Genomic DNA, 18359 nt, shown 5'->3' with positions numbered 1-18359 from the left:
TGGGCTGCAGACGGGATCCAGTGCTGGTGTTCCCAGTTGGAGGCACCCACTCTGGCCAAAGGATATGGTTTCCAGATGGCCTCAGCTCCATTCCCTGAAAAAAACATTTCATGGACTTGAAATGTAGAAATGAAATAGCTAAGGAGATGAGGGGAGTTTTGAGGGGAAAGGAAACATAAAGGGATCAGAGAAGAGACCGATAAGGAAAAGGGATCGGAACTTTAGCAGAAGGGACAGAAGGAGAAAGATAACTGTCAAGGAATAGACTAGTTTTTCTAGAAAGTGCATGTCACTAGGTCTTACCTCCTGAGGCTTTGTAGAACTGTCAGCACATTACAGGGAGGTAAGTCATGTTGTTTTGGATGTATTTTGACGCAGAGTACACAGAATGTGTCTTCTACCTTGAAGGCCTTACTGGGAGAATTTAGAGGGGGTTTTGTGTACATTATTTTTGTGTTGACATTTTGTGTTACACTATTAATCTTTTAATTGCAGCACACCTCACAAATTTTCTACCTGACATGACAAGGCATCTTCTGTGATAGTGGTACTGCCTACACTTTACCAGAGGTGCTCAGCCTTCTGCTCTGAGGTCTTTAGCCATCACTCCACTCTCAGATCACAGATGTGTGGGTATATGGGGTGTGCAGGGAGTCAGGGAACAAATTTTCCTCTAGCTGGGAGAGGAATGAGGTTTTTTTGCTTTTTGAGGTTGGCCATCCATATGTGTGATCTTTCCCAACTGATGTGTCAGGGTTGCAGCATGAGCTCTTAGCTGGCCAGCTGGTGGGAAGAGAGGCGCAGAGCAGGTGGTAACAAGCCCATGTTCAAGCAGTTTCTTGAGGGAGAATACAAGTTAAATTGGCCAATTTTGTATAGCCAAACTATATTTTGTCATCTCATTACTGTAAACAGTATGTAGGAGAAATCATTTGGTACTTCCATCTAGATAAGATCTATGTGGTTAGAGTCGTAGTGTCCATGTGTGAGCTTAGCCAACACAGCACTTAATCTGAGATTCCTCTACCCTAGATGTGCCACAAAGACTATACAGTTCAGAAGGTTTTTAAGCACATGTAGTATCTGCTATACTGCAAGCAGTCATAGCTTATCTGCAGCATTATCATAAATCAATAAATTTATGAAATTAGTTTCCCTATGCACTTTGAGATGACCTTAGCAGGCAAAATTCCTGTGGCGTCTGTAGCTCTGTACTCGCAAGAAGCAGCAAGAGAGACTAATTATGACCACTGCTATATGAGCAAAAGTATGTTATTACACTGTGATGTGCTGTATTACACTGGGTGATGTAATGGCTGGAGGCCATCTTGGGCATAGCAGTCATGAGATAGTTTTCAGTTCTTGGAGAAGTAAGGAGGGAGCTCAGCAGAACTGCCACCTTGGACTTCTGGAGGGAAGAGTTTGGCCTGTTTAGGAGACTGGTTGACAGAGTCCCTTGGAAGGCCATCCTGAAGGGCAAAGGAGTCCGGGAAGGCTGCACGTTCTTCAGTAAGGAAATCTTAAAGGCACAGGAACAGGCTGCCCCCGTGTGCCGAAAGACAAGGCAGTGGGGAAGAAAACCAGCCTGGCTGAACAGAGAGCTTTGGCTGGAACTCAGGAAAAAAATGAGTGTTTATGACCTTTGGAAGAAGGGGCAGGCAACTCAGGAGGACTACAAGGATGTCATGAGGTTATGCAGGGAGAAAATTAGAAGGGCCAAAGCCCAACTAGAACTTAGTCTGGCTATTGCCATAAAAGACAATAAAAAATGTTTCTATAAATACATTAACAACAAAAGGAGGGCTAAGGAGAATCTCCATCCTTCATTGGATGCAGGGGAAGACATTGTGACAAAGGATGAGGAGGCTGGGGTACTTAATGCCTTCTTTGCCTCAGTCTTTAATAGTAAGACCAGTTGTTCTTGGGGTACCCAGCCCACTGAGCTGAAAGATGGGGACAGGAAGCAGAATGAAGCCCCTATAATTGAAGGGGAAATGGTTAGCGACCTTATCTACCGCTTAGACACACGCACGTCTATGGGGCCAGATGGGATCTACCCAAGGGTACTGAAGGAGCTGATGGAAGTGCTCACCAAACCACTTTCCATCATTTACCAGCAGTCCTGGCTAACTGCGGAGGCCCCAGTTGACTGGAGGTTAGAAAATGTGACGCCCATCTATCTACAAGAAGGGCTGGAAGGAGGGTCCGGGGAACTACATGCCTGTCAGTCTGACCTCACTGCAGGGGAGGGTTATGGAGCAGATCATCTTGAGTGACAGCACATGGCACGTACAGGGCAACCAGGTGATGAGGCCCAGTCAGCATGTGTTTATGAAAGGCAGGTCCTGCTTGACTAACCTGACCTCCTCCTATGACAAGGTGACCTGCTTAGTGGATGAGCAAAAGGCTGTGGATGTTGTCTACGCAGACTTCAGTAAAGCCTTTGTGGCAGGTGCATCCGCCCTATGAAAGCAGAGCTTCTTGGCTGCTGAAGTGTGGCAGCTCCTGGCTGTCTTTGTTCTCAAGGCCTCGTGGTAGTTGGGACCTTTGGCCAATGGGAGCTGCTATTGACTACAGGTCAGATTCGGCCTGGGTATAAATGGAGTCCCCTGGGGGGGCCATTTTGGGCTCGTCCCCTGGAGCAGCACGCTGCGGTCGAGGACGCTCCCCTTGGGTCAGGACGCTGCCCAAGGAAACTCCTGGAGGTGCCTTGGGTCTGGATGCTGCCCTGAGCAGGTCCTCGAGGTTGAGAGCCCTCAATTGTCAGGTGAGTGATAAAGCGTTTTGGGTTGCCATTAAACCCTAGGGAGTGGGGCTTTGTAAAGCATTTTGGGTTGCCGTTAAACCCTATAGAGTTCTTTGTTATGCGTTTTGGGTTGCTGATAAACCCTAAAAAGTTGTTCTGTTCTCCTCTCACAGACATTCGAACCTGTAATTTATAGAGAGCTAGTTAACTGTGTTAATAATTAATATTTTTTATTTTTGGTGGTTGGTTGTTTATTTGAGAGCATCTGTAACAGCCTTTGACACTGTTTCCCACAGCATTCTCCTGGAGAAACTGGCTGCTTGTGGCTTTGATGGGTGTACCCTTCGCTGCATAAAAAAACTGTCTGGATGGCCAGGCCTGAAGAGTTGTGAGTGGAGTTAAATGCAGTTGGTGGCTGGTCCCAAGTGGTGTTCCCCAGGGCTCAGTAGTGGGACCAGTTCCGTTTAATATCTTTATCAATAATCTGGATGAGGGATTGAGTGCACCCTCAGTAAATTTGAAGACAACACCAAGTTGGGCAGGAGTGTTGATCTGCTCGAGGGAAGGGAGGCTCTGCAGAGAGATCTGGACAGGCTGGAGCAATGGGCTAAGGCCAACTGTATGAGGTTCAACAAGGCCAAGTGCTGGGTCCTGTACTTGGGTCACAACAACCCTCTGCAATGCTACAGGCTTGGGGAAGAGTGACTAGAAAGCTGCCTGGTGGAAAAGGACCAGTGTGCCCAGAAGGCCAAGAGCATCCTGGCTTGTATCAGAAATAGAGTGGCCAGCAGGGACAGGAAAGTGATCTTACCCCTGTACTCAGCACTGGTGAGGCCGCACCTCAATGACTGTGTTCAGTTTTGGGCCCCTCACTACAAAAAGGACATTGAATTACTGGAGCGTGTCCAAAGAAGGGCAACGAAGCTGGTGAAGGGTCTGGAGCACATGTCGTATGAGGAGCGGCTGAGGGAACTGGGGTTGTTTAGTCTGGAGAAGAGGAGGCTGAGGGGAGACCTCATCGCCCTCTACACCTACCTGAAAGGAGGTTGCAGAGAGCTGGGGATGAGTCTCTTTAACCAAGTAGCAAGCGATAGGACAAGAGGTAATGGCCTCAAGTTATGTCAGAGGAGATTTAGATTGGATATTAAGAAAAATTTCTTCACTGCAAGGGTTGTCAAGCATTGGAACAGGCTGCCCAGGGAAGTGGTCGAGTCACCATTCCTGGAGGTATTTAAAAGATGCGCAGATGTGGCACTTAGGGATGTGGTTTAGTGGTGGACTTGGCAGTGTTAGGTTTACAGTTGTACTCAATGATCTTAAAGGTCTTTTCCAACCTAAATGATCTATGAAAAGTCTTGGATGAATGGGTGTAAGGGACGAGCCCCAAGTGACTGAAGTCACTGCACTGTGAGCCCCCTTCCCCACCCTGAGCAGAGACACAAAATGGTTTCAGAGACACAAAATGGAACTTGCAGTGAGTGGCCCTGGTGTCATTTGTCTTGACTGACTGGTGTCTCAACCAGTCCTGAGACTGGGGACAGAGAAGGTTCCAGAAGTTCAGGAACTGGGGCTATAAATAGCGTACTCCCACTCCCAGGGACTCTCCACACTGAACATCCCCGTTGGCAGATCCAACACTGGATCCAGGACTGGTGCATGGGCACTCTCGCTCTCTCACTCCCCCCCCCCCCCCCCCTTTTCTTCTAAGTAATCTTAAAGCTACTAAGTAACAGTTAAAATTGTTAAGTAACACAGGGTGGATCTTGATTTCCCATAAAGCCACATAGCTTAGATAGGTGTAGTTGTGAAAGTGCCAACATTTACAGAGTACTTGTTTCCATTAAAGTAGATACTTACATACAGACCTCGAGTGTTGTCTCACTTCAGTTCACACTGAAGGGAATTTGTGACTCTCAGTCACCAAGCGCCCTCCCCACAGGTGGGGTGTGACACTGGGGAGAGGAGCTTCGTTTCAAAAGAGCAGAGCAGACTGTATGGATTAATACCCTGAGGCCTGCCATTCCCCAGATCGAGACAGGACTCTGTTAGCCTTTTTCCGTAGGAAGCCTCAGGCCAGACTCTCCTTTGTTGCTCTGTGGGTCTTTGAAATTGTTTAGCAGAGGCTCTTGCTCTTTGTTCTAGCCCTGGCTAAACACAGCTCCCATCCCCGGCAGGCTGGAGTTGCGTCTCTGAGGCCATGAGAACACCCCGGTGTCCCTGAAGTACCTGCCTGAGGTTACATACATCTACCTCCTTGTTAAATTAACTACAGTCATACAGGCAAACCTGAGTGCTGTATTTAGTAATTATTAGTCAGGTAATATGCAGTATTTTATCTCTTTTGTGCTTGTTTCTGAAGGAAAAATCTTGATTTCACAATGTTGGGCATAATTTGAAGACAGATGAGGCTTGAAATCCACAGCAAAGGCATGCAGTGCTGAACTCCACCTAATCCCTCGCACCAGGACGTTGTGCCAGGAGAGGGTAAGTACGTGGGCGCATCAGCAGTGATGGGGCTTGTACTTGTGGGTGTTGATGGAACCCACGGGTCAGGCAGCCACTTGCAAATCGAGCAGGTGTTGCACGTGGTAAGAAACACACATCCTCTCACAGCATTTGCTGACTTAGTGATTTTTGTTTTCCCGTCAGCATGATCGGCACATTGTCCTTGATCACTGTTCGCTGAAAGCCATTCCAACAGATTAATAAGTAGACAGACTGTAAAACTAAGGAATCGGGAGCAGGTACAGTCTGCAGCCAGACAGTGTGTTTCTTAAGCAGCTTGCACAACTGCATGTTTTAATATATCAGCTGGGCTCTTATGAGCGTCCCCAAAGTAATTCAGCAAAGCCTTTGTGTTCTCACCACATCCCTGCTGCTGTGAATTCAGAAGCCACTCTCCCCTTTTTCCTCTTTGCACCTAAGTGCCACTGAGAGCAGCCTCCCAGGGAGGTGGGAGGAGGGGACCGCTTCCAGCCAGGGGTTTCGCTTTCTTCCTGTCATGTTGAGGGCCACCATAGATGGGATGGAAAAGGGTGGGGAAGAGCATGACAAAGAAATCAGGAAGACAGAAGCACTGTAAAGTGTGAGGTTTCAGCAGATGGGTTGTTTATTTTCATTGTAGCACTTTGGCTGATTAAGGGGTGGGACTCTAAGCTGGGAGGCTTGGCTAAAAGGTCAGAGCAGTGCATTTGCAGGAGCACTTCGCAAGACTGGCTTCCAGTTTGTTTGTCAGGACTTGTAGTATCAGCAACCGGACTGCTTTGCAGCTGACTGAATTCTTGGTGCAAGAAATCAGTGGTGGCAAGATTCGAAACAGACACACCGGTCAACATGAGCACAGCAGGCAAAGTAAGCAAAAGTTTGTATTAGAAAAGTTTCTTCGCTGCAGCTAAGTAATGCATTTTTAAATGCAGTTTCTTTGCAGGGACACCATAAATCCGGGTGGTATAGCACAGATAAGAGTTTAGGAGGAAGCTGGTACAGAAGAGCTGCCTTTACTTGCAGGCCACTGTACTCTCCTAGGAAATGGTTGTTATACTCTTCAAGGCAGTAATTTATTTATTTTTTTAAACCCCAAGGCAACATAAGGTAACAGCACCAGAATAAGAATAACCTTCTCCCAGGGTTAGCAAACTATTTTTAATCTCTGATTGGTCAACTTAACACTTACTACACTGTATCTTATTTTCAGATCAATGTATTTATCAGCTCTATCAGTTTCCATTCTGAGATCCCACAGTAGTTTAAACAGTTTTTAGTTTCTTTATAATTCATATTAGTTTGTTTTCTAATAAAAAGACATAGTTAATATTGTGTTAAGTTTCAGGGTGTAATTGTGCTGAGGTTAGGACAGTTGTTAAATCTGAATATGCGTATAACAAATCTGGAACTTATGTTAATGAGGAACAAAAGTAAGTATCACGTGCAGTGCGGTACTGAGCTGGGACTGAGATGAGTATTTACATCTTTGCTAGAGAGTAAGTGACAAGAGATGTAGGTTAATACCACTGCTGAAGACAGTATATGTTGCTTCTTGCGCTACCTGAGAGATGCTAACATAGAATCATAGAATCATTTACATTGGAAAAGACCTTTAAGATCATCGAGGCCAACTGTTAACCTGGCACTGCCAAGTCCACCACTAAACCATGTCCTTAAGTGCCACATCCACAGCCTTTCCCTCATCCATTAAGCGGGTCACCTTGTCAGAGGAGATCAGGTTAGTCAAGCAGGACCTGCCTTTCATAAAGCCATGCTGACTGGGCCTGATCACCTGGTTGCCCTGTACATGCCTCATGATGGCACTCAAGATGATCTGCTCCATACACCCAGAGACATGCAAGAGAGGTCGATGGACAGGACCCAGAGATGGAAAACTACTGAAGGCACGTACGTTGCTTCTTAAGAAAGTACCAGGATTGTTTGCTGTTACTGCGAGCTGTCTTCACTATTCTAAAACCAAACAAGAGAAGAAAAAAAAAAAAAAGCTCCCTTTTAACTGAGATACCACAAGTGCAAAATTAACTGTAGCTCACTTGTAGGTAAATTCACCAAGTTCAGTCCTCCACCCAGCCTTGGACTGAGCATGGTAAATGAAGTGCTGTGATGTAACTAAACTGCCCTGTTTTCACTGTGTTTATCTTGGAGTAATATGTGAGTTACTGTGCAGTTTACATGACCAAGCATATAATCCTTATGCTCTGTAAAAGGGTGTGTTTCTACACCTACCCTCCCCCTGCTGCAGTAACTGGCATGGCTGGTAGAACACAGCAGAGAAAAACCCTGTGACTCCAACTAGTCCTTGCCTTAATAGATGAAATGGGTGGTGGTGTGCTGGTGGTGCATCTGTGGGATCCTGTTACAGTCGGTAAAAGTTCACAGGGACTCCATCAGTCCAATACATAGTTAACCAATGTCTAATTGTGGGAGGATTTATTTGTTCTTGGCAATCCACAATTCATGCTACCTTTGTTCTTACAAACACTATGTACGCTTTGCATGTTCAAGTTGTGAAATCATTATTGTGATTTTATAAATCACATAATAATAAATACATTAGCCTTTTTTTAAAGTAAGTTTCCTAGAAAATGTGGCCCTTTAAAATGTGATCTTTGGCCTCACTTGTGAATTTTTTTACTAATAACGCTTGTGTTTGACATTAAATTTAGTGCAAACTTCTCTTGAGTCTGTCTTTTTCAAAGCATTGTGCTCATTCCCACTTTGGGTCTGGCTGCTGAAAGTGTGCTATTTTATTTCATATGTTTAATATTTCCTAGTAATTATTTTCTTTCTTACCAGTTGACAATTTGTTGATAGACATTGTTTCTACTTCTACTTCAAAAGCTTTGATACTAAAAAGTTGCTTTATTTATTTTCCCCTGAGAACTCTGCAGCACACTGGTGTAAGCTGTCCCAGCCCCAGGGTCCCATAAGGATACTTACACATGTGCTAAACTTCTTGATGGACTTGATTTGCCTCCATTTCCTTCTCAAGATAATGCCACCTGAACGCTTGCAGTCAGTAGGACTTAATAGAGTGACTGAGTGACTGAGGACTTAATAGACTATATTATAGATCATATTATAAATCATATATCATATTATAAATCATATTGCAGGCCATGGAGTCATTTTGAGATGGGCAGACTACCAAGTAAGAACAGGAATGAATATGGGAACAGAGAGGACCATGACCTTTGAATACACTAGGAGTGAGCTTGCAGGTGGAAAGTCTTCTGTCTGAGAGCCTGGGATGGGAAGTGGACAGCACTCTTCTCTCTTCTGAGTGCATTTTTCTCTCAGTGGCAGATGATCAGAGGAACCCAGAGGCCAGTCAGCACCTGGACAAAGCCTATAGAGCTAATGCACAAACTTTAGTCTAACAGACAAAAAAAGCCGTCTTGGGTATTGGGAGTAACCCCAGCGGAGTTAAATATCCCTTTTGAGAAGCAAGGTACCTTAGCATGGGTAATCTTGCACTAAAGGGACTGTTGCTTCTTCAAGATTACCTCTGCATAGTACTATGTCATTTTACATATGTCCTTTCAGCCATCACCTCATGGCTGAACTTGGGCTGTAATAAAATGTTTATAAACCTATATTAGGTTCTGAATTCCATTTTTAACAATTTTGTCAGTTCCTGACACAGGCAGTTCTAGGCAATACAGACTTAATTGCAACCTGATACATGGCATCATTTAGTGTGCCATCTCCAAGAAGACACAAATATACACCAGTAATCCAACACGGCAAAAATAATCCTCCAAGGAAGTTAGAAACAGAGAAGGAGCAATGAGGATGGATAAGGTATCCAGTGATCCTAGGAGACTATTATACATGTCGCTGAAAACTTTGTATGACAGAAATATGAACTAAGTCAGACAATTGATCTTGGTGGGGGAAAAAAATGGGCTTACACTGCGCTTTGGTGTTGGCTTTTTTTGTTGCGGTTTGGGGTTGGGGTCTTTTTTCCTGTAGTTTTCCCTCTCCTCCCCAAAATATGAGCTGGATTTTCATATGCAGAAATGTAAGAATCTGTTTGTGTGGTGACTTGTAAATGCAAATGCCATTCCCTTTCTCTTTGCTGTTTGCAGGTTATTAAATGCAAAGCAGCAGTAATGTGGGAAGCCAATAAACCATTTTCTATTGAGGAAGTGGAGGTTGCCCCACCAAAAGCACATGAAGTTCGCATAAAGGTACTAAAAATAAAATTTAAAACAACTATTATGACTTGCATTCTATCTTGTTTATCAGAATTATTTCTATAGAATTTTAGGATCCAGTCGGAAAAAATTCACTAGGTGAGTAGTTACTATTCAGTGAGCTCCTATGGAACATGCTTCAAGTCCTAAATTTGATCATGAGGTTCTTTTAAAAAAAAAAAAAAAAAAGTTTTTTAGGGCTGGGTTTTTTGTTTACTAAGATGCCTGTGCTTCTAATAGGCTGAAAAAATTACAGTACAAGGCAAAAATCTGAATCTCCTGTAGCGTGGAGCAAGAAATTCTCTTTTTCTCTGTTTGAATCTGTGCTAAGAAATAGCTCAGTAGGACTGGAAGTTTCCTTTTTTAACTGGCTATTCAGCATCTGTTACATTTCAGAAACTTGCTCAGTGGAATTCAACAGCTGTTTTCATTTTTAGAGCAGTTTCAAGTGTTACACAAGTGAGGAGAGCCCTCTCATGGGCTTGACGACTCCATTTGTCAGAATAAAAGTTGTAAAGACATACCTGCTTGTTTCAAAAGAAATACTGCTGTGCTACCTGCAAGAAAAGGCAAAATGTGATCTAAAATACTATGTGTAGCCTAAATTTTTGTATATATAACACATACATATATTTAAAATATATCAATAATATATAATTATTGTTTAATACATATTTTATATATCTATTATATGATATATTGTAATATAATCTAAATATAAGGAATCTAAAACATATATGATATTTCAATGTTTATAAACATGTGAGTTAATTTATATTTACATAATTTTGTAATATTTCTATATTAAAAACTTTTTCTATTTATGTATTTATATATGCATATTAGGAATAATTTATTTTATTCTGTTCTTCATATATCATTATATTGCTAGAACATTGGTTCTGCCAGATAATTAGTGAGACTCCCTATATTGCTCAGTAGTGCACAGTTGCTTTGTAGATTAAAGACTAATACAAACCATTAAATCATGAATCACACAACCCAAAAGTGTTTTACCTGTAGCTTTATTGTGTTTGTAGGTGATTTTGGAGGGAAGCAAGTGACTTGTCCAAATATATAATATAATTTCACTTCTGCATATGACATAGTTAAATGCTGAAATATTCTTGTCTTTCCTCTAAATCAGATCATGGCCACAGGGATCTGTCGCTCTGATGACCATGTGGTAACTGGTGGACTGGTTATGCCTTTCCCAATAATTCTTGGACATGAAGCAGCTGGTGTTGTGGAGAGTGTTGGGCAGGGAGTAACTTCGATCAAACCAGGTATGAATCATCAGTGAACACAAACACTGTGCTGAGTTTCCAGACTCCTGTTTAAGTCAAAGATGATTATATGTGTGAGTACTTGTATTGCAGAGGAAAATATTCCAACTTTGAGTTCTTTCAAGGATACCTTAAAGGACACTACATGCTGTGTTTTGTGTTCCCAATCTCAATTTCTTTTTAGATTTTCTATTCAATTTCTTTTGGATTTCACAAAAATATCCACAGCTTGCTTTCCACCTACATAGCTCTTTTCCTGTCATGGGATTAAGAACGTAGATTCTTTTCTGCTAGTTATAGAAATCAGGTATTAACTGCAAATTCTTTAAATACAGTTTACACAGCTGATCTCCCTCAAGAATAAGGCAAAGCAATGCACGAGACAACATGTCAAAGCACCTTCTTTTAATTCTCCTAAAAGATAAGTAATCCACTGACCTCAGTAGACCAGAACTTAGGTCTGTGTGTTCAATTACTTGACTTTAAAAGTATCAGGGCACGACTGGGGTGCCCACCCTGCTGCAGGCTCTGCTGGCTGCAGCATCAGTGCCGGTGAGTCAGCGCCGCTCACTGCGGCTGTACCGCTCTGAGGACACTTACCGGGACCAGCTGCTTCTCTCACTGCACTCCCTTTGAACCACAGCCGGTAGGTAGAGAAGTCAGTGAAAGATGTTGGTTTTCCTCCAAATGCTGCAAGATGAGATGGGATTTCTATGCATTTACGGGACCGAACAAATTCTAACAAGGGCTAAATTATTAAGACAAAATATGCAGTAAACAAAACCTGCATAGAAATGCTCAATTTTATCCAGGCAGTTTGTTACAATACCTAAGTAGTTCACTTTTAACACCTCTGTACTTCCAGTGTCTTTGTTCATACTGGCAACAAGTATGTGGTCTGTCTAACGCAGGTTGGTACGTATGATAAGAAAAAGTTTTATTAGCAATTTCTGCTTTAACTCCAAACAAATCTGTATATTGTAAATTTCAGTGATAGCTCTAACTTCTTTTTCTCTGATGTCTGGGTTCATAAATCACTCTGTGGTCTAATTCTGACTGCCATGTGTTTCCAGGTGAGCTGAAACAGCAGGCCTGAACACACACATGCACAAAATCACATTTCTCAGATGTTCTCAAGTTTTAAAAAAGCTCCAAGATGCAGAAAGTTTCTTTAGCAGAATGATTACTAAGCCCATGTCACAGTTCTAAATTAACTGAGGGTCGGGGTAATGGGGGCATTTCATGTTCTGTAGGCATTTTCCATTTTGTAGTGGAAATCAAAGATTTCCCTTGACTTTCAACATGTCAAGGTTTAGCCTTTTAGAACTGCCACATCACAAATCGATCTGCGTTAGGGATTACCTGTTTAGAAATTATTAGGGATTTACCATACATCGTTGCTGTGGAAAATGCGTAGCAGTAAAAAATTGCACTGGGAAGCTGTGTGCTGCTTTGTTATTCATATAATTGTGCTAGAGAATTAGAAATGTGGTCTTAGTCTGTGTGTGTCACTGCTTCTCTGACAAATATTTTACCTACCTTTACTCCAGTGCAACAGTTAGCAGGACTGCAAATAGGAAACAGACACAAGAGGGATGGCAAATTAATGCTTAATTGCCCATCCTTTGTACGCGCAGTTCACAGCCCTGTTATCTTGACACTTGTCCTAGTGGATGTCAATTTTTATCTCAGTTTCTTTTTCTGTGTATTAGTATTTTCCTTTTAAGTAGAAGATGCAATAAGCTGCTGAATGAGTACTTCAGGAATGTCAGTAGCTAACACAGTTTTATAACATGGCTCAGAGTCAGTTCTATGAAAGACACCAGGAATTTTGCATATTGAAATTAGTTGTCATAACTTTGCCCTAATGATGTCCTTTATAACAGAGAGAGATGGTTTACCTTCCAAGGGCAGCAGAAGGAAATAAAACCAGCACTGCACTCCTAGTGCACATTTGCCTAGGGATTAAATACACTTGCTTTATGTTTTTACCTGCATGCTTCTTGTTTGCCTTTTTTAATCCTCTGTCATTACTGTTCTTTTTCTAGGAGACAAGGTTATTCCACTCTTTGCTCCACAGTGTGGGGAGTGCAGCAGTTGCTTAAGCACCAAGGGTAATCTGTGCAGTAAAAATGAGTGAGTTTTCCTGGGTTACCTACAACCCTTACCTGATTTTTATTTACACAAAAATGATCACATTCAACAGATTTCACTTGCTATTATTTCTGGTCATCTTTCAAACAGTATTGGTTCAGCTGTTGGATTAATGCCTGATGGCACCAGTAGATTCACCTGTAAAGGAAAAACAATTCACCATTTTGTTGGTACAAGTACCTTCACTGAATACACAGTAGTGCATGAATCTGCTGTAGCCAAAATTGATTCTGCTGCTCCTCTGGAAAAAGTTTGTCTAATTGGCTGTGGATTTTCAACTGGTTATGGAGCTGCTTTGCAGACTGCCAAGGTAAGTATCATGGTGACTGTTTCTGGTATCTCACGGGGTCTGTTCAGGACTGTGTGGCCTGCAAGCAGGTTGTCAGGATGGCAGCCAGGAGGTATAGACTCTGTTGAGTTCAGGGTGGAAAGAAGATACTAGTTCTTTGCCTACTTCAGTTTCTCTGTCTCTAAGGTACCAAGAAGTCTTCAATTCAAAATCCAGTAAAAATACTTATTACTATCGATTAAGTTTTCTCTCATAGCTTTATCACCTCTAGAAAAATATTACAACAGAGGTGATTTGATTTATCACCTCAAGTAACTTAAGTCTAGGAATACATAGAAGCTTATATATGCAACTCATAATTTGTAGCAGTACATGAGTGTGACTTTTACAGCTGGCACTGTCTCCAGTGGAGTGACACTACAGATCTTAACATCACTGGAATATAAAGCATCATTAAAAAAATGTGTCTCTAAACCTGAAGCTGAGACGTATAATGAAAACCTGGTCTCGGAAATGTATTTTAGGGACAATTTATCTTAGTCACATGTAGGATTATAACAGTATAGCTGGCTACTGCACTAGTAGGTATGCGTGTGCAAATTCCTTCTCAGCAGGTAATCTCTACATTACAAGAAGTGGCTTAAGTGAAAACATGTTGATAATAAAAACGTGCATTGTACTTTACCTAGTCTGTAACATTATCCCATGTTTATATGGTTATTATAGGTGGAACCAGGCTCCACCTGTGCCATCTTTGGCCTTGGAGGAGTTGGCCTCTCTGTTCTCATGGGCTGCAAGGCAGCTGGAGCTTCCCGCATCATTGCCGTTGACATCAATAGTGACAAATTTGCCAAGGCCAAAGAGCTGGGAGCCACCGACTGCGTCAACCCTAAAGATTTCAAGAAGCCTGTTCATGAAGTGTTGATTGAAATGACCGGTCAAGGTGTGGACTACTCCTTTGAGGTCATTGGCCGTACCGAAACCATGGTAGGCAACCAAAAGATGTGGTTAAATGAGGCATTAGCTTGTTAGCTCTCTCTTCACTAACCACTAAGCACCAAGGGTGAGGAGCTGAGAGCCACTGGCAAAGTATCAAGCTAACTTCAAACCTGTTAAGTCCAGCTATCTGCCACTGAGCTGCAGAGACAGAAGCATGCTCAAAAACTTAGGAAACTTCAGTGTAGTCCCCTGGCGTAAGCAGGGTGGCTGAATTTCACATAGCCCACTATCTGCTTTCCAACAGTGGCTTATCAGTAATGACTAAGACAAAATAGGGAAGGAGAACAAAGCTAGGACATACTTAACTCATGACAGCAGATACAGTGGTGTGACCAGATACAACGGAAATTGTTTGATGTGGTTTCAGTTACAAAAAATGAATTGCAAGCTGAGCTCTGAGAGGAGGAGGAGGAGGAGGAATTCAAACTTTTGTGCCCTGCTGGCAAATGTTGCATGACTCTGGGGTGTCCCCATGTTTCAAATGCAGGTTTCAGCCCTGGCCTGTTGCCAGTACAACTATGGAGTCAGTGTGATTGTGGGAGTGCCTCCTGCAGCACAAAAGATCACTTTTGACCCCATGCTCCTCTTCACTGGTCGCACCTGGAAAGGGTCTGTCTTTGGAGGTAAGGACTTGGAAAGATGTGATTTAGCTGGCTTGGGAAGCTTGTAGATCATCTTGAATGAAATAGGATACATCTAAATTCATTGCTTAGGTTGTCCTATTAGAAGTAATATTGATCACTATTTTGCTGACAAAGAAGCACAAAGGGAATCAATTATGGGAACTTTTAGTTAACAGTGAGAGGAGAGAAAAAGACAGAGAGGGATGGAGGGGGCAAGAAGGGGGAGAGAAGAAGCAGCAGAGAAAGAAAGGAAGACAGAAAGAAAAATAGAGAAAAAGGGGGGGAAAAGAGGAGAAAGAAAATAAGAGGAAAAAATGAGAAAAAAAGGGGAGCGAGTAAGGTAGAAGGAAGAAAGAAAAGGAGGGAGGAGGGAGTAGAAGAAATTAAAATAGAGAAGAGAAAAAGAGATAAGGAAAAGATAAGATAGAAGGAGAAAAAGAGGAATAAGGAAAAAATAAGGGCAGGTGCGGGGGAGAGGAGAGAGACAGAAGGGGAGAAAAAGAGCAAGAGCAGAAAGGAGAATGAAAGGCATGGAAAGACAGAAAGAGTGGGAAAGAAAAAGAGAGAGTGTGAGATGGAGAGTCAAGACCCTAAAGGACATGGGGGTCAGACCCCAGCTCTGCCGCTTCCAGTGGCCGTCAGTCCCTGCCAGTTCTTTCTGTTTTCTGAGCTCTCCCAGCACAGTCCCACGCTCAGCAAGCCTTGCACACTCAACAGAAAGCTGAAGGCCACAGAAAACTTGTTTCCAACAGCAGGTTTTCTGACAACCAGTTTTCTGATGTATTCAATAGAAAACTGAAGAAAATAGCAGAGACAAATTATGTTATTCTGGAATTGCATCCTACTATTTGAGATAGCTTTATATAGTACTGCTTTTAGGAAAAAAGAGACACCTGCTGCTCCCTGCCCAGTTTTGACCAGGCAATCAAGTTTCCAGTTACCAACATGGATGTCAGCACACTGGCTTTGTATGATGTGTGATTTAGTGGACAACGTATCAATAGATAAGTTGAAACCGTATTTAATGTGGGGGAAAGTTTGGCTTCTGTACAGATTCAAGTTTTTACTGGTCTCCTACCAGTAAAGCACGTACTGGGTTTGTCATACGTAGAGTAGCTGCACTTCATCCCATGTTTCCTGCTGGCACTCTGGGTTACAAAGGTAAAGGCGTGCTGTGACATTTCATCATGCTATTCTGCTATAGAAAGTTTATCTGAAAGTTTAAGGTGCCGTGGGCTTTGTCTATTTTCACAAACATTTAATGTTTCATTATCCATTGTCTGTGTGTTTTTTCAGGCTGGAAGAGTAAAGATTCAGTCCCTAAACTGGTTGCTGACTACATGAAGAAAAAATTTGTTCTGGACCCATTAATAACCCACACGCTTCCTTTCACTAAAATCAATGAGGGATTTGATCTGCTAAGGACAGGGAAGAGGTAAACGTTGGTTAATTGTAGAGGTTCTACATAAATAACCTAAAGGAGCCGTACAGTAACACAGAGTATGTCTTCCCAGCAGAGAATGGGGAAGGAACCCACTATGCCCCTCAGTCTTGCCCAGTGTGTGTCCATGGGTGGCAGCTGTAGTACTAAAGCCAGCAAAGCTTTAGCTTTTGAAATGCAGTGGGTCCTGTCTTTCCTTGCAGAGGAACTTTCAGATTCTGGTTTGAGCAAGACTGAGTGACAAAGGGAGAAAAGATGACAAAAATGAGTTAGTCTCTGCCCACTACCCACTGGAAAAGAGCACACAACCAAGGGAGCCTGGGAATGCCAGGCTGTAGAGTGCCAGGGGTTAGCTACATTGCATTCCAAGAAACGTTTTAGGATGAGGACAGGAGGAATACAGCAATAGGCTGTGTTTACTGGAAGAGCAACTCGCCGCTCCTCTTGTGACTTAGGGAACAGAGTCTCAGTGCAGCTAGTCCTGAATTCACTGGGCAGTTTACACCTTGAACTTCAGAGCTTTTCAGACAGGAAAATACTGGGTGTGTATATACATTGCAAGCTCAGAATTTAGCTCTCGTGCATTCCTCAAATCTTGTGAGATTTCAGCTCAGACTCTATTTTCATGGGGTGTTGCAACTGGAAATAATGTTTGCCAGAGACATCTGGGAAGATTCACCATGGGAATAGTTGAAAACTCCCCTTGGCAGAAGTAGGGGGACTACCCTTTTGGAAAGTTCTAGCTCTTTCTAAGTTACAGAGTCTGGAGAGTTACATTCATGTTTTATTTTCATTGTCATTTGCTAGCAGTTATTTTAGTGTTCCTTGCTCTAAATATAAGAAGCACGTAACAGAAGAATTGAGACTCTGAGGTTTGTTCTCAGCTTCTGACTGTGCAGCACGCACCTCATTTTTTGACTGTCCTTATTTTAGATGTGCTGTAAACATTAGTTTTAGATTTTAGTGTAACAAACAGGGGAAAGTGGTGAGGACAGAGACACCATCAGCTTTGCTAAAATACTGACAGTCAACCTGAAAACAGAGGCATGTTGCAGCTGACCATCTTTGCTAAGTGAAACACTTCAGTGTTTCAGACCAGAATAAGCTGTTCCATTCAGAGATTACCCTTAGAGCCATTTGTAACTGGAAAGATGTGTCTAAGCCCCCCTCCAAGGACTTCCCAGGCTATATTGGGTGATTAATTGCCAGGAGCCCCCGGCTTCATGAGTGAAGGCCTTGCAGTCTTGCATGAGTTTTGTTCTCTGCATCTGCAGCGAGGTTTGCACCTCTGCTCCGTCATTTTGCTGCAAGCTGGGGCTGGGGGCGGGGGCAGGAGCAGGGAGGGAGACCCTGGTTAACAGCAACGGCCTAGATTTTCAGAGAAAACAGCAGTGTTTTGCTGATGTTAGCCCAGAGGCTCTTTTGCAGTCACTAACTTGTCATTTTACATTGCAGTATTCGCAGCGTACTGGTGTTTTAGGATTCCCAGTTGTTAAGCAGCAGATGGCTCAGCACCAGCGCAAACTTCATTGTCCTCCAATACTACTGATATGAAATACAAACCAAGACATTTCTGAAAGGTCTACCACCACCGCTCTTGAATTAAAGGATCAAGCACAAAGCCCAGACTTCAAGCACAGCGTTTATAAGTGAAACAATGTTTTTCCTCCTACCTCTTTCTCCTGATTCTTGCTTTAAATCCTCCGTATTGTGCTGCCGTTTTCTTTTAATAGCCAATTATGAATTACAGGACTTGCTGCTGTCACAGCTGTTGAGAAAGGTTTGGATTTTTTAAAATGGCTTTTAATAGGCAATCTTTTAATAAAAGAAAATAGAAGGAAACTGTTTCTTTGGGCCTTCATAACACTGCAAGCTTAAGGGGTTTGTGCATGCAGCTCAGCTCAGTAAAACCTAGGCCAGAACTACATATCCCACCTGAATGGTTTTGGCATTCCGCTACCTGATAGGCAAGGAGATTGCTGCAGAGATTAAAATTTAAGGTGACCATGTGTTTGAATTAATAATTTCAGTAAATGATATTTAAGTAAATCATAGACTTCGGTACTGCAGAATGTCTCACCACTGGATATTTTATCTCATTAACCCTTCCAAGCATT

The 18359-nt window shown here is 42.7% G+C and overlaps 1 protein-coding gene and 2 long non-coding RNA genes across 4 annotated transcripts in view; 1 reads left to right on the top strand and 2 right to left on the bottom strand.

Moving 5' to 3' along the window:
- Positions 1–5949: 5949 nt before the first annotated feature.
- Positions 5950–18084, top strand: LOC141942805 (alcohol dehydrogenase 1). Of its 2 annotated transcripts, none has more exons than XM_074866803.1 (9): positions 5950–6097; positions 9343–9444; positions 10598–10736; positions 12785–12872; positions 12981–13200; positions 13906–14166; positions 14666–14801; positions 16098–16236; positions 17698–18084. In XM_074866803.1, exons 1-9 carry the CDS (start codon positions 6080–6082, stop codon positions 17720–17722), a joined length of 1128 nt encoding a protein of 375 aa, XP_074722904.1. In that variant the 5' UTR covers positions 5950–6079; the 3' UTR covers positions 17723–18084. The 2 variants fall into 2 exon arrangements, with proteins under 2 accessions (XP_074722904.1, XP_074722905.1); XM_074866804.1 differs by lacking the exon at positions 5950–6097 and adding an exon at positions 6801–7504.
- LOC141942808 (uncharacterized) lies at positions 10647–12852 on the bottom strand. Its single transcript, XR_012628749.1, has 3 exons — positions 12729–12852; positions 11337–11426; positions 10647–10783 (listed from the first exon to the last, which is right to left on the bottom strand). It is a non-coding gene; the product is annotated as an uncharacterized LOC141942808 (long non-coding RNA).
- Positions 17931–18359, bottom strand: part of LOC141942807 (uncharacterized) — a 52914-nt gene continuing 52485 nt past the window's right edge. The window contains exon 8 of the long non-coding RNA XR_012628748.1: positions 17931–18010. This is a non-coding gene — a long non-coding RNA (uncharacterized LOC141942807). The remainder of the gene's footprint in view (positions 18011–18359) is intronic.

The sequence above is a fragment of the Strix uralensis genome, chromosome 4, assembly GCF_047716275.1.
Source record: "Strix uralensis isolate ZFMK-TIS-50842 chromosome 4, bStrUra1, whole genome shotgun sequence".
In the NCBI taxonomy this organism is placed as follows: Eukaryota; Metazoa; Chordata; class Aves; order Strigiformes; family Strigidae; genus Strix; species Strix uralensis.
The sequence above is the reverse complement of the archived record's forward strand: the minus strand, read 5'-3'. Positions and strand labels throughout refer to the sequence as shown.